Below are 16,316 nucleotides of genomic sequence, written 5' to 3'. Positions count from 1 at the left end.
CCCAAACCCAACAATTGTCCCAGACAGAAAAGAAAAAAACTATCAGAAACAGAAAATCATAGGTTTGATCGACGAGACTGATACCATGTCAATAATTCTTGGCTTGATGTCTTTCTCATTATTATTTCTTGTATATATAGAAGTTACATGGCTAAATCGGTAATTACACAAAATAATTACATTTTATGAAAACAAATCAATTTTTGATTTGTTTCCTTTATTCTAGGAACAAACCCTTGTTCTAGAAACAAATTAATTCTTATTCACTTTCACAACTTCACTTCTGAAACTATTATTGAATTAAAATGTTATGGATGATCCTAATGATAAATTATTGAAAATTTAGTATTCATTAACAGTTAACACTTAGTTTTTCATTTAGAATTTTATTTCAACCAAGACTATTTCAGTGATAGGTAATCACCCTTTCAAGTATAGAGGTTGACTTGCATGATAATATCATATTATGAGGAATTGCAAGTGACAGCATTGTCATACTTCAATCTGCCAATTTGAAACCTGAAATGGTTTAAGATGTGAGAGTTTACAAGTGTATGATAATGACAAAAGTTGGATGACATATTTCTTCCATAGAAAACTAGTTGGTTGCAAACATTTTAACGATAACAGTTCATACATGATAAAGGCCTGAAACCCAAAAACACAAACACATTGTTCCAAAAAGTAACATAAACAAAACAAATTAACAACGTCTAAAAGCATCATCATTCATCATCAGCACCAACATCAACAACATCTTGTTTGCAACTATGCTAAGGTAGTTAGTGGCGGCCCTCACGCTCCTGGTCCAGTTTTCGTATAAGCTCTTCTTGTTTTTCTTGCCTCTCCTCAATTATCCTCCGTGATTCCTGCTGCAACTTCATCATCTCATTTAGTTTCCTATTAGTCTCCTCACTAGAAATCACCATTCTCTGTAACAGCACCTCAACCATATTAGATGCCAGCTCCCTACCACTACTGGCTGATGATGGAACCTCTTCTCGAGCCGCCTGCTGCGCTGTGCCGATGGAACCTCTTGTCTGTAGGCATCCATCTTTCTCTAATGCTATGTGTTTCTTTTCTTTGACAGAAGTCAACTGAAAACCAGCAGGATTCCAGTGCTCCAGCAAACGCTGCCATATAGTGTTGTCTATCCAATGTGGGCACTGACCCTTAAGACGAGCTTCCTTCAGCATATTAGATAAGCTATGCGAGGCCCTTGAATTAAAGTCACTCTCAATCAGATCATTGTATCGAGGATGCCACACACAATTCTGTAATTTTTATACAGTATAAAATATAACAGGCTACAATATACCCCAAACAAGTATATAAAAAATTACGCATAACAAAGATAACTGTCTCAACTTACACTAAAAGCCTTGAAAAAAATTGATCTGTCAGCCTCTTTTAAGTCCCCATATTTTGTCCATGGTTTTTCATTTTGAGATTGTATAATTGATGATTTGCTCTTCATAGTGGATTTTGCAGGCAAAAACCTGAGCAATAATGTTAATAAATATTAATAAACAATATAATTAGCACTCCGCATCATGAATGTGATTCTTACCCTTTAGTCGACGGTTTGATATTGTGCCGTTCATCATCAAACACCTCAGCCTCCTTAGAATCCAACTTCACATCAGGTTCGTTCAAATGCTTTACATCACGAATGCCATTCTCATTAGCCTGAAAAGGCTCCGGTTGAGACGGCTTAGGATGACCTTGGGATCCCGGGTTGGGCATGGCACAAAGTTGTGGTAGCTTGTGTGAAAGTTCACCTGATAATGGATATATCGGTGGTGGATAAGTCAGTGGTGCATATGGCGGCTGTGAATAGGCGAATGGTGTATATATCGGTGGTGGAAAGGTCTGTGGTGCATATGTCGGCTGTGAATAGGCAAATGGTGCATATGTAGACGATGCATTCGCGTGTTGTGCATAAATAGGTAACGGAAACTGGATAGATGGAGACTGAAAACTAGAAGGTGGAGGCGGATTATAGATATGAGGAGATGGAGACGGAGAACTACTTACGGTCTTCCATTTATCTTTGGATGACGAATGTTTGTGGGAAGATCCGCCAGTAGGTGGTGGTACATATGCCGATTGTGCATAGGGTGTCGGATATATAGATGTTATGCATTTGGATGGTGCATAAACAGGCTGTGAATACATATATTCTGGATATACATTGGTTGAGTATGTGTACATGGAGGTTGGTGTTACTGTATAGTTAGTTTCTCCTGTCATGACTATCTGTTGTACATTACAATGACAATGAACTTTCAGCAAAACAATACTAATAAGTTCAAATGGATAAATATAAAATAACATATACATCAATAAAATTACATATCCACCAATAATAAAATTATTTTGTTTACTAAGTCATGTGTTTTATTTAAAGAGAAACCCTTTCTCCTCATCTCATTCACCCTATATTGTCTTCATACCCAATTTCATCACTTGTTTTCTCAACATTTTCTAAGTCTTTTCTTTGGAATCATTCCATTGATTACATTAACCGAACTTTTTTGTTTTCTTAACAAAACCTTACTTTGCAATCAATCAAATATAATCAACAATTACCATTTTCTTTTTCTAATTAAAAAAAAAAAGTAACATAACCTAAAATAATAATAAAAATAGAAACATTACTTAAAAAATTAAATAAAAGATATTACTAACCTCTCTTACTACCGGAGAAACTGTCGCCAGAGCGGAGCGAGAGAAGGCGGCGGCCGGAAGAGGAGGAGAAAAGTGAGTGAGAAGAAGAAAACAAACAAGTAAGGAAAATTGGAATTTATAAAAGCTAACTCTGTATTTTCGAACAACATTTGCGACGTGAATTTTCTCACTTTGCGGCGTGATAGTCCCCTCACAAATGTAATATGTATCTATTTGATTTGACGTTTTTCTGACAACTTTTTTCAAAAAATTGAATAAAAAATTGCAATGTTCTTCTTAGCTTGAATCCTCTATTCATTCATAGCTTCTTCATTTTAATTTAGTTTTTTGGGTGTAATTTTCATTAATCCAAAAACAAACCTTCTAGAGAACCTGCATCATGGATTATGATGTTTGTGAACTTTACCGTAATGAACATTTTTGAAGAAATATGAATGTGAAATTGATTTATAATTTATATTCAGTTGGATTTTTTCACGAACTGTTATATATGTAGACCTGATAGTAGGTGTTCTAAGGCTCACACTTGGTCTTTTGAAAGAATAGTTTCTCTACTTGATTTGTTTGTTGCTTTCACTGAAAGATTTTAACTTTTAATTTTCAGTAATGTTAATGTTAAAATATCAAAACATATGACATTAAGTATAAAAAACCTTCAATTATATAATACTTCTATTCATATTCCAAACACACAATTTATTTTTGTACATATTTCATACACTTCATATCAAAACACTAGATACATATTTGAAGATAAAAGAAAACATAATAGTATTTTGTCTGCATATCATTACATAACATCATTCATATATCAGGATTTACTATCTGTTCACTTCTTTTTAATATCAAGAAGACCCACACGAGTAACTCCTTCATCATCCATGGCTCCAACATCATTGAATGTCTGTCCGGTCATCTGATCCGCCGCTTTCAGCCTCTCCGCCACCGCTCCTGTTCTGGTGTCTTCAGTTCTGATCACACCCTCATTCCCACGCCTCCATGTTTCCTCTCTGAAACCTTTATCTCCAACATTCCCCCCTTCCGTTTTCCTCCTTGCCTCTTCATCTGCTTCATTCAGTTTCTCCTACATTCATCATCCATGTCCAAATACCACAAACATTAGTTCATTGACTTCATTCATATTCAACATTAAAAACATAATATAAAAATGTAAAATGAAGATAGTAAATTATACCTTGGTCTTGTCTTTTGCCTCAGATGTTTTCTGTTTAGCAGCTTCTGTAGTCTCTGCAGTTTTCTGCTTAGCAGCCTCAGCAGTTTCAGCTGTTTTTTGCTTAGCAGCTTCAGCAGTCTCTGCCGTTTTCTGCTTAGCAGCCTCTTTCTTGTCACCCAAGTAATCCACAGCATTTTTGGCTGCATCAGCAGCCGTGTCTTTCCCTTCTTTCGCTTTCTCAGCTGCATAGTCCTTATACTCGCCCAGCTTATTCAATGTAGCATCTTTCCCTTCCTTCGCCTTCTCAGCAGCATAGTCTTTGTACTCCACAGCTTTATCCTTAGCTTCCTTCGCTTTCTCTCCTGCATAATCTGCATACTCATTAGTCTTTTCCTTCGTTGCATCCTTTGTTTCCTTTGCTTTTTGAGCTGCAGAATCTGCATACTCATTAGTCTTTTCCTTCGTTGCGTCCTTTGTTTCCTTGGCCTTCTGTGCTGCATAATCTGCATACTCGTTAGTCTTTTCCTTGGTTGCATCTTTTGTTTCCTTTGCTTTTTGTGCTGCAGCATCTTTTGTTTCCTTTGCTTTTTGAGCTGCAGCATCTGTGTACTCACCAGCTTTGGAACCTGTTGTGTCCTTGCACTCCTTGGCTTTGTCATAAGCAGAATCATAGATACCCCGGGACTTGTTGGCTGATATGTCCCTAACTTCACCAGAGACTAAATCTTTGTCGTCGTCGTAAACACGGACTTCTTGTGTTGTAGGGTGGGAATCTGTAGGGCTTCCCTTGCCAATCACAGCTTCTTTTGCATTCTCAAAAGTGTTTTTCACGGACTGCACCACGGAACCAATGACACCAGGTTTCTCCTCATCACGCTGTTGTTGAGTTGCATTAGGACTTAGATCAGTCTCTATAGTTTTGTGAATTTCTTCAACATGTCTTGGTTTGTTTGAAGCCATTGATGAATTTCAGGTATAATGTACGTAGAAGAAGAATGTAGCTTTTGTTTTTGTTTTCTATAACAAGAATGAAATCAGGTTGTGTTTTTCAAGTTTGTTGTACATGTAGAGTTTATATAAATATTTGGAATGTTTGGAATTATGTGATGATGAATTGAAGAGGTGAGGGACACGTGAGTATAGAAGAAGCACCACCTGGCGTGAAGGGTCGGTGGGTGGAAATGTGGCAGCCATGCTAGAGAGGTGAGACACGTTAGCATGAGATGCTTGGTAGGTGATATTTGGCTCTCTTATATGGATGACATTTGTATCACTGAAAATAATATTATTAATATTTGTCTATCCAAAAATTATTATTTAAAGGTTGGAGATATAGTATGATAAAATCATTAAGATTATTAAGGATAAGTACAAATACTTATTTATTTATAAGTGTTTAAAGATGTGATTTTGAGGGTAGAATTTCTTAGGCTTTAATTTGTTTTTTTTAAAATCATTAGAGATGATTCTAAGCTTCAAGTTCTCTAATCATTAATATTGTGTGTTCAACCATGTTGTGTAAAAAATACCTTGAATTATTATTTAGGGTGGTTATAAGTAGGAAAACAACCTTTTTATTTGTTAAAAATATGGTATGGAAAAAGATCAATTAATAGAATAGTGAGTGTCTTTCGCTAATAAACAAAATTAATTGTGATAAAATATACTATTTTGTAATTTATATTGGCACATGAGATGAGCATCTTTCTCAATTTAATTTATATTGCCACATTTGAGAAGATGGTGAATTTCTTCTAGTGAGTTATAAGAGGAAGCAATTCAAAGACATTTATGGGCTCTCGAAATAGTGTCTATTCATAAGAGGTAAATGGTATTACTTTCATAGATGGGTTTAGACTCAATAAATTGAAAATTTGAATATGTCATTCCGTATTTTAGGTATATATCTCCAGACACTCTTAAAATATACAACGCTCCACAACTAAACCATTCACCTCAAATTTCTCAAAATATGTACCAAACATGCATCTCTATAAATTTTTAAGGGTGATTCTGAAGATGCATTTTCGAAATAATCCCTAAAAACATTTGACAATTTTGCATAGGCAAAATAAGTATTCTTAATTGATATTTTTTAGTCCAATAATGATTGTATTAATGATGATTATCCAATGATGATTATACTAATGATATATTAACACCATGTTAATTATACTAATACAATTCAAGGATGTCTGATGTAAATTCAAACAATAATATAAATTCAAATGTTACTACGATAAATAATTCAAATAATACCATGAACCAACTGTTATCAAAATACAAATAAAAATAAACTATTGGTATTTCTAACCCCTTACTTCTCCTCTATCGCCGCCTATACTCCAAAGCATTATGTGCCTCGAGTAAGATGGTTTGCAGGCGGCCATACCAGAACTGCCTTCCATAATGTCTCCGATCTCTTATTGACATCTCTCGCAACCTGTGTAATACACCGACAAACCGACAATAGGTCCGCTGCGTGGTCATTCCTAGTCTGCTCCTATTCCAATATCTCTTGATGAGAAGATCTAGATGGTGCTCTCGCGACATCAGGTGTCATGTAAGGATGTGACCCTCGATAAAACCATTGAATGTATCCTAGTTCATAAGACTATGTTTCACCCACTCGCACACTATGTGCCTCATCTAGTGTTGGATGACGATAGAAATCATCGAGCAAGGCACTAAGATCTCTGCGGAGCGGAGGATTGTCGGAGGAGAAGACACAGAGGAATTTCTTGGAATCATTTGTTGATACCCAAACTGGCGTATGACCCGTTTAGGCAGATGTGGATACATAAGGTGTGGCAAACAAGCCAAACATATCCTAAGTAGAAAGCTATGTCGTCCAAGGGACGCTTCTGACGGTGGCCATCGTATGGGAAGAAACATATGTCATATGTAATAGTTTGATCAATAAACACCATGTACGAATCTATCCCCTAATTCCCTTTGTACGTGGAAAAGGCGTAAGCACGGGGCTAATCCTCTTTGTAACATCCGGAAAAATAATTATTTGCTTAATTTAGTCATTTGTGAAGTTTATTAAAATTTTAATATTAGTTCGGGATTAGTTCGTGTTTTGGGACGATTTAGTCGGTATTAGTTCGGGATAGCGGATCGATATTTAATCGAATATTTTAATATTTTTAGTATTAGAAATATTAATGAGTTAATATTTAGCGTTTTGAGAATTTTCCGAGTAATCAAAATTAGACCAGAAATAAGAAACATTGGGTAATAAGGGGTATATTTTATTAGGCCATTTGTGTGTTAAGTGACTAAGAGTAGTCTTATTTTGAAAATAGAAGGTGAGAAGAAGTAGAGTTATCAGAAAAAGCAAAAGAGGAGAAAAGTGGGGTTTGTGAAAAGGAGAAGAAGGAGACCTAGTATGTTGCTCTCAAGTGCCACTTGCCCAAAACTTTCCATTGATTTTCCTTAGAGCTGCACTCAATCCAAGGTAAGGGGGTTCTTTCTACCTAAATGGGAATATGATGAATTGTATGTGGGTTTAGGGTATAGATTTGTCACTGTGTTGTGTTAACTTTGATTTATGTCGCTGTTTGAATAAATGAAATTGTTATGTTCATATTGTTGTTCATTGAAATTGGAATAATGTTGCAATGCTATGCGTACTGGAAATGGAAGAAAACGGAGGAAAATAAGAAATAGTGTGCAACGTGTAGCTATGGCACAGTGGGGCCTGGGATGACCGACACTAACCACAAGGGGCGGTCGGCACTCCCATTTAATCCATGCCATTTTTCGTTTTATGCTTTCGTGAGATTGTTTTCATTTCGTTTCAATTGTGTGCTGACATTTGTTCTTTCTTTTAATTTTCTTTTGTGTCGTTTCCAACATGTGCCTTGTTCTATTTCATTGTGTGCATACCATTACTTAATGTGTGTGTGTGTATATATATATATATATATATATATATATATATATATATATATAATGGTGTAATAGAAATGAAATAGAAGCTTGAGGTGCGGGCCTCTTCCCATGAGGGTGGGCGCCTCCCTCACTATTCATGTGTTGTGACTTTACTTCCTACCGTTTCACATATTGCCCTGTTATATTTATTGTTTCTATGTTGTTACTTAATATACCAATGAATATTGGTATGATACACATTGGAAATGAAAACTGTAATTATGAAATGGAATAGAGTTGGAAACAGTAAGATTAATATATTGTGAACAATAGCATCAGTAGACTAAAATGCCTTGTTAACAGTAGGATGCTAGAAAGGAAATAATAATTGAATTAAAATTAATTTGATGTGACATTAATTGGTTAATTAAACTAATAGTTGAATTGATTTCAATAAATCTATGTGATTGGAAAATACTTGGACTCGGATCAATTATTCGGTTTATCAGTAAATTACGGTATTTTGAGAATTTGACCGTAATTGTGTATTTGTTTGAATATTTATGTTGAGGATAATATATTATTATGCCAATGATGTTGTTTTGGTAATTAACATTATTTATAATTGAGTTAGATGATGATTCAAAGTCGATTTGGTTTACTTGATATATTGGCATATTGTGATTATTTTGCAAATTAACTGAAAATTATAGATTTGGTTTGGATGCCTTTGTCGAGAATAATGTTGTGATAACCGATATTATTATTATGCATTTTTCTGTGGGTATCCTTATGGTATGAATCCTAGCGAATCTTGATATTGCAAATATGTTGCTATGAAGTTGATAATCTTGTTGTTAAGTTGTGTTGTGAGCCTTTGGCTAAAGTCGAAAGGTGTGATCGTTGATATGTGGTTGTTGTTGTGTTGTTGTTATATCGTTGTCTCGTTCTCGAGTTGTGGTTGTTGTAAGTTGTCGCATAGCATAACATAAAGTTGGTCTGGATTGACAATGTTCTAAGTTGGAGCTAATTGTCATTAAAGTTGGTCTGGATTGGCACGTTCTAAGTTGAAGGCTTTGCCTTATGCCTCGGAATTACTGGCAATGTTCTAAGTTGGGAGTTTTACTCCAATGGTACCACATGCATATGAACAGTTGAGTCGCATTTGATTCGTTGTCTGTTGTTGATGGTTGGAGTTGTTGTTTATGCATTGTGATGCTTATATGTTGACTTGTTGAAGATACTTATGTGTTGATATCAGGACTATTCATTGATGATGTTCTTTGTGTTGTTTATGTTGATGTTGTGTGAAGCGGTGATTCATTTATATTCTTTACCTAATATATTATTGTTATCTCACCCTTTCTGTTTGAGTGTTGCCTCCACGTGGGTAACGTGTAGGTAATCCAGATGAGTAGCTGTTTTCGCTTATAGTCGAGTTTTGGGTGTCATTGCTCTGATACGTAGCACTCGGGGGGGGGGGGGGGGGAGAACACTTACTTTACGTTGTTATTTGTTTATTGAACCTTATGATGTATCTGAGGAGTTTGTTTGTATTGTTACTATTTTATGATTCAAGATGCTATGTCTATTTGGTGAATCATTGTGAATCTGCTGCATGTTGAATCTAAGTTTGGAATATGCTATGAATACTATGTTTATTCAGAAGTCGAGATTTATGTTATGAAGTATGTGTTTATGAGTTATGTTCATTCCAATCCCTAAAGTGTTATGTATTGGTTTAAAAAGCATGACAGATGTATGTTTATGTTGAATATGTGACATCCTGATTGTGTTGAGAATCTTTATACTCTGATATTTTCTGCATAAATGCTTGGGATAGAATTGGGGTGTTACACTCGTTGTACTCCATCTCAGGTTGCCACCCGAATATGCAAAGAAAGTGAGAAATGATCAAATAAAATATTAATCACAAGTGTAACCAACGCATTGTAAAAAATATTAGTAACGGTAAATGTTAAAAATAAATTACCCTAAATAGTGTGCAGCTTTCAATCATCTGTTTTTTCTTCCATAGACTAGCTTCACCTATTTTGGAGTACAAATAAACCAAACACGATCCCCCAATTGTACTCATGGATCCGCTCTAAATCGGTGAAGTATGACTTCAATGCACATTGTATGTGGAATAGAACCTGCTTACATCACCTTTGTCCTCCACTGTCACAAACATGTTAGTTCATTCCAATCCTAAAAGTGCTATGTATTGGTTTAAAAAGCATGACAGATGTATGTTTATGTTGAATATGTGACATCCTGATTGTGTTGAGAATCTTTATACTCTGATATTTTCCGCATAAATGCTTGGGATAGAATTGGGGTGTTATATTAGTGGTATCAGAGCAGTTCGGTCTGTCCGGCCAAGTGTCGAGTCGTAGTGTGGTCTAAAAATCGTGTATTGTTATTTTGTGCTGATTGCTTTTGTGTTGTAGTGGGGAGTTGAGATGGATGGAAGGAGTGATGTTGTGATTACTACTGCTTTGGAAGCAATGGCTCAAGCTTTGGAACATCAGCCGAATGTTAGTGAGAATGTTGCGTCACGCAATTTGGCTACCTTCCAAAGAGAGAATCCACCTGTTTTCAAGGGAACTCGTGATCTTGATGGAGTATTGACATGGCTAAAGGAGATTGAGAGAATCTTCCGTGTGATAGATTGTACTCCAGATCAGAAGGTTCGTTATGAGACTCATATGCTAGTAGTTGAGGCTGATGTCTGGTGTCTAGAGACTCGTCAAAGGTTGGAGGTTGTAGGTGAGGAGATCATTTGGGTTGTGTTCCATAGGGAGTTCTTGAGGAAGTACTTTTCGGAGGATGTCCGTGGAAAGAAGGAAATCAAGTTCTTTGAGTTGAGGCAAGAGAATAAGTCGGTTGTGGAGTATGCTGCTAAATTTGGAGAGTTGGCTAAGTTTTACCAAAATTATGATGGACCAGATGGTGAAATTTCTAAGTGTATCAAGTTTGAGAATGGGTTGCGCCCGGAAATCAAGAAGGCGATTAGTTACTAGAAGATTCGTGTGTTTGTGGATTTGGTTGATAGTTGTCGAATTTATGAGGAAGACAACAATGCTCATTATCAGGTTATTAGTGAGAAGCGGGGTAAGAGTCAACAAGGCCGTGGCAAGCCTTATGATGCTTCACTTGGAAAAGGGAAGCATAAAGCTTATGAGGGCAAGAGAACTAGTGGGGGGGATGCACCCGCTAGTATTATGTTCTTCAAGTGTGGCAAGGCTGGCTATAAGAGCAATGTTTGTACTGCTGATGTGAAGAAGTGTTTCAGATGTGGTAAGATGGGACATACAATGTCTGATTGCAAGCATAAGGACATGATATGTTTCAACTGTGGCGAAGAGGGGCACATTGGTAGCCAGTTGTAATACGGTGGGAGAACTGACTTTTAAAAATGTTGCGAATAGCAAGAGTCGCCACCGACTTTCATTTTATCCTATTAGGAAAGGCAAAAAAAAACAGGAAAGACCTTTAAAAGATTTTGAGTTCGTGGGGTAGGTTATACAAAGGGAAGGTGTAAGCACCCTTTGTATCCATGGTTATCCATGGGCTCTTAATTGCTTAGCTCACGTGTTTTGTTTGATTTGTTTGAAAAGTGTCATGTGTGTTTAGAAAAAGATTTTGAAAAAGGACTTTAACTTGTAAATAAGTGTAGCCTTTGAAATCATTTTGAAAAGGAGGTGTGTAAAGCATTTGAAGTGTTGAGCAAGCAATTTAAGAACTACCTACCCTAAGTTCGTCCTTCTTGTTCTTTAAGTCTTTCATTTGAAGGGGCTATCCATACCAATTGTTAGGCAGGTAGTCCTATCATTGGATGTATTCGGAACATAGAGGGTCATCGTATTGCCATAGGGTTATCCAAACCATAAGGAAGGCAAGAAGTCTTAGGAAAGGATGGGAATAGTCATTTTTAGGAAACCAGTAAAGATACCTTAGCAATCGAAGGGACGATCATCATTTAGTCGAAGGAAACGTCGAGGGACAAAATCATTTTAATCTTAGACAACTCGAATGGACTATGATCTTTTATCGGAGGGACTATAATGATTTAGAATCGACGACAACAGGTGCTAAGGTATCCCTACGCTCGAGGGACTTTGAAACGCCCCGATTTTTGGTCTGTTACTATTTAATCGAGTTTTGTCGATTAGTTGTGTTTTAATATTATTTTATTGGTAAATAATATTAAATGGTGTATTCTATCATTGTTTGTTTTGTAACGCGTTTTGGGGGCGTTTGACCGATATTTAAGCGTATGGGTATTTTGGTCATTTCCGCAAGATAGATATTTTCTTTATAAGAAAGAGATATTTGTGAGAAAGGAAAAAGGATGGAAAGAAAAAGGAAAGAAAGAAGAGAAAGAAAGGAAGAGAGAAAGAAAAAGAGCAAAGATGGAGCGAAAGTGAAGAAGGGGGTTTTGGAGAAGATGAAGAATTAAACCAAGGTAAGGGGGTGAATCTAATTTATCTTGGATGTATGATTCTTATAGTTTGTTCTTGTTCTTGTTCTTGTTCTTGTTCTTCTTGTTCCAATTTCCATAACTTCCTTGTGTGGTCTTTGTTTGATCTAAGTTTGTTTGAGAATGATTGTATGATGATTAAATGATATCCTTGTTGTGTTATGATGATTGATCATGCTTTCTTTTCCATTTCCATGGCTTGATTGAGTTTGAAGAAAATGTTAGGTTTTGAGAAATATTGATGAATCAACCATGAAAAGTTTGATGTTAGGTTGTTTCTATAGTATGTATGTGTTGTATTGGTGCTATAATGATGTTTTAGAGTGGTTTTGGTGGGTATAAGGGGTTTAGAACAGTTCTGGTTCGTGCTGGTTTTCTATGGGTTTTCGCAGGTCCGCTGAGCGGGGGGAGGGGGGTCCGCTTAGCGGAGTTTTCGTTGGCTCGCTGCTGGAAGGGTCCGCTAAGCGGAGCTCAAGCGGCCAACAGCATTTTCTGTTTTTCCAAAACTTTTAAACTTCGTAACTCCTGAACCGTAACTCCGATTTTGTCGTCGTTGGAAGCGTTGGAAAGCTAACACAATAATCTCACTAATATTTAATGAAATGATTAATAGGATGTAGTCTCCTATTATTTTTATTAGGATTTAGTGATAGAACTAAGTAGGGTTAACTTATGAAGTGTGTTTATGTTTCCCAAACTTTGAAAAGTCGTATCTTTTAACTCGGGTGTTCGTTTTATGTGTCGTTTGAAACGTTTGGAAGCTATTTCCATGCTCTATATGATGATGTAGGATGTAGTAGTGGTTGGTTGATTTTCGTAAATGGTTTTGTGAACTAGTGCATGATAAATCATGATGATGTGTTGTGTGAATGTTATCGTATTGATCCGAGGTATGTGATTAATTGTTGATAACATGAGATCATGTTCGTATAGGTTATGTATTAATGAATGTTCATTCTTAATATGTGAGGATGATTGGTTGTTTGTTGTTAACATGATGTGTGGCCTTATGGCAAGTAATTGTTGTTATGAGAATGATGTATTATCATTGTTGAATTGTTGTTATTACAACTTGTTGATGATGTATTGATGAAGTTGTGGGCCGATGGCCAATATTAATTTGATGTGATGCAATCATGCGATCATTTATGCCAATGTGGCCAGTATGTTTTGACGGTGAATGTGTGTTGTGTGCTTATTAATGTCTGTGTTGTAATTATGGTGTGATATAATTGATAACGATGTTATTAATTGGTGATGTATCCTTTTGGATAGAATATAAACGGTGTAACGTGAGTATGTGACCGTGTTATATTGTTGATGATGTTGTTGTCATGTAATAGAGTCATATATTTGCACGGCATAACATTTCAATACGTTAATGGCGGAATGCTATTATTTGGTGGCCTGAATTGGCAATTATTACTAGTGGGAGCTTAATGCTCGGTAAAAAGATGTATTTTCCCGAGTGGCAAGAGGTCATCAATGGGGGCGAAATGCTCGATGACGGTTAGTCGTAGCTTACTTCTCGACAAAGGTGTATTTTCCTGAGGGAAAGAAGTCCCAGCATAATGCTCAGCAAAGGTGTATTTGTCATAATGACAAGGAGGAGTTTACTCCGGATTTGGTACCACATGCATATGCATAGTCGAGTCTCATTCATCATTGTCTGTCTTTATAATTTATGTTATCATTCATGTGTCGCATTATTTATATATTGATTATGGTTGACTTAGTGGATTACGTTGTTGTATGAATCTTGATGATACTTGTTGGCATTACTATATTTATCATGCTTCTTCATTATAAATTATATTCTCACCCTTCTGCTGATTTGATGCTTGAGTGGCATCCTGCAGATTAGCCGCTTTGGGAGTCTTTTGGAAGAGGTAGTTCTCCAGTTGGTCTTGTCGGTTGCTCTGATACGTAACACCAGGTAGTCGGGAGTCTGTTGTTATTTATTTGTATATGACTCTTTGAACATGTATATGTGATAATGTGCGGATGTGTATTGTAAACACTTTATTTTGGAAAACTCCTCTTTGAGAGTGAGAGCTATACGTACATTTTTATGTTCATATCTTCCGTGTGTTATGTATCGTTTTATAGGCAGGTGTTGTATGCTTTTGGCATCACTGATGGACGTTTGTTTTCTAGGTGTTTCTTTGTTACTTGGTGTAACATCCTAATTGTGTTGTATGAAATTTTAATACTCTGATATTTTCTTGCCTAAATGCTTGGGTAGAATTGGGGTGTTACATTAGTGGTATCAGAGCAGGTTGGTCTGTTCGGCCAGTGCTGTCTAATGTTGTTTAATTCCTCAGTACGTGATAAGTGTGTGGAGCACTGTCAGTACTTGTTGTGCCTCTACTCGGTTGTATGCAGGTGTGGTTTGAAGCTTAGTGGGGGAGAAGATATGCTTCTCGGATATGTTTCAGTTGCAAGATGTTAGTATGCTACTGAGGGCAGCAGTACTAGTGTTGTTGGAATTGGTTGTTTTCTGAAGTGAAGGTGACTTGGACTTAAGACTTTGATTGTTAATCAAGTTGGAGTGTCTCGGAGTAGATTTTGGTTATTTCTAAAGAATGGAATTTAGAAAGTTGTGATGCTCTAACGCTACTGATGGACTGTGAAGTTGTTGTTTGAGTAGCCTTGTGTGAGGTGTCGTTGTTGGATCAGTGATTTAGGAAAGTATTGTGGTAGACCTGGTTGTAGGATTTTTGGTAAGTAATTGAGACGGTGGTAGGAGTTATTGACGTTGTTGGAAATGTTCTGAAACTCGAGTAAGAATTAGGAATATGAAGAGATGAGTAGGATCTCAGGTATTTTGTTTTGAGATATTGTTAGAAGTATTTTGGTACGTAGCTACCGGACGTCGGTGTTAGCTGGCTCAGGTAATCTTGGGAGAGTTGTGAATTATGGAATCATAGTGCTTCTGTGCTATGAGCAAAAGTTGGAAAAGATTATTATTAATGTTGGTTCTGATAGTTTATACTCTATTATGATTGTCGGCTACCTATTGACAAATTGAGGACTTGATCACCCTTAATCTCTTATTGATAGTAGACGGGATTGTATTGGACGTGATAGGCTTATCTGGCTAGTTTGATAATATTGGAAGAGAAATTGAGTCGATGCAAGGTGGTACGACGTTGTTTATGTTGTCGACGACTTTGGATGTTCTTGAGAAAGAGCGATTGTGGGAATTGCTGATAGTTGCGCATTTGTATAAGTGTTTCTTGAAGGTTTAAGTGATTCATCATCGAAAAGGGGAATTTCGTCTGGGAGTTCTGTTTTGACGGATTTAGTTCCTAGAGCTATTGTGGCGTCGAGGGTTCCGTATCGGATGCCAACTTCTGAGTTGAAAGAGTTGAGGAGTCAACTTAAGGAATTTCTTGAGAAGAGGTTTGTTCGTTCGAGTGTGTCGCCGTAGGGTGCATGTGTTTTGTTGGTTAAGAAGGAAGGTTCTATGAGGCTTGGTGTCGATTTTAGACAATTGAGAAAAGTGACAATTAAGGAAAAGTATCCACTTTCGAGGATTGATATTTTGATGGATCAAGTTGGTTTGAGCTTGTTTGTTTTGCAAGTTTGATTTGAGGTATAGGTATCATCAGTGTGAAGATGATCATGCTAAGTACTTGAGAATTGTTTTGTCCGTGTTGGGAAGAAGAAGTTGTTTGCTAAGTTTCCTTGTGTGAGTTTTTGGTTGAGTGAAGTGAATGTTCAAGGGGTAAGTGGAGGTTTATGCTTTTATGCGAGTTAAGATTTTTGAAAGGATTTATCTGTCACAAGATTTAGAGTTGGCAATTGTTATTTCTGTTTGGGAAATTTGAAGGCACTAATTATTCGGATCTAGATTTGTGTGTGTAAGTGACTACAAGAGTTTGAAGTATTCGTTTGATCAGAACGAATTGAATATGAGAAACTATTGCATGCGTCTATGTCGATGATTCGAGTATTGTGATTGTTGAAACAGTTGTGAGATTTGAGTTTGGTTTGTAAAGCGACTTCTTCAGGTGTTGAGCTTTATATGTGAAACTTACTTATGGTATTCTTGATGAGATTAAAAAAGGTCAGAAATCGGAT

At 36.5% G+C, this 16,316-nt stretch overlaps 3 protein-coding genes across 3 annotated transcripts; 1 reads left to right on the top strand and 2 right to left on the bottom strand.

The window, feature by feature from the left end:
- Positions 1-578: 578 nt before the first annotated feature.
- Positions 579-2,852, bottom strand: LOC131620453 (uncharacterized). Its single transcript, XM_058891535.1, has 4 exons — positions 2,692-2,852; positions 1,571-2,259; positions 1,373-1,499; positions 579-1,274 (listed from the first exon to the last, which is right to left on the bottom strand). Exons 2-4 carry the CDS (start codon positions 2,251-2,253, stop codon positions 783-785), a joined length of 1,302 nt encoding a protein of 433 aa, XP_058747518.1. The 5' UTR covers positions 2,254-2,259; positions 2,692-2,852; the 3' UTR covers positions 579-782.
- Positions 2,853-3,340: 488 nt separating this feature from the next.
- Positions 3,341-4,925, bottom strand: LOC131644661 (embryonic protein DC-8-like). The gene is made up of 2 exons (XM_058915221.1): positions 3,887-4,925; positions 3,341-3,775 (listed from the first exon to the last, which is right to left on the bottom strand). Exons 1-2 carry the CDS (start codon positions 4,823-4,825, stop codon positions 3,521-3,523), a joined length of 1,194 nt encoding a protein of 397 aa, XP_058771204.1. The 5' UTR covers positions 4,826-4,925; the 3' UTR covers positions 3,341-3,520.
- Positions 4,926-9,985: 5,060 nt separating this feature from the next.
- LOC131659664 (uncharacterized) lies at positions 9,986-11,139 on the top strand. Its single transcript, XM_058928822.1, has 3 exons — positions 9,986-9,994; positions 10,198-10,721; positions 10,803-11,139. The coding sequence occupies exons 1-3, from the start codon at positions 9,986-9,988 to the stop codon at positions 11,137-11,139; spliced, it is 870 nt and encodes a 289-aa protein (XP_058784805.1).
- Positions 11,140-16,316: the final 5,177 nt, after the last annotated feature.

The sequence above is a fragment of the Vicia villosa genome, linkage group LG1 (assembly GCF_029867415.1).
Source record: "Vicia villosa cultivar HV-30 ecotype Madison, WI linkage group LG1, Vvil1.0, whole genome shotgun sequence".
NCBI lineage: Eukaryota > Viridiplantae > Streptophyta > Magnoliopsida > Fabales > Fabaceae > Vicia > Vicia villosa.
The sequence above is the reverse complement of the archived record's forward strand: the minus strand, read 5'-3'. Positions and strand labels throughout refer to the sequence as shown.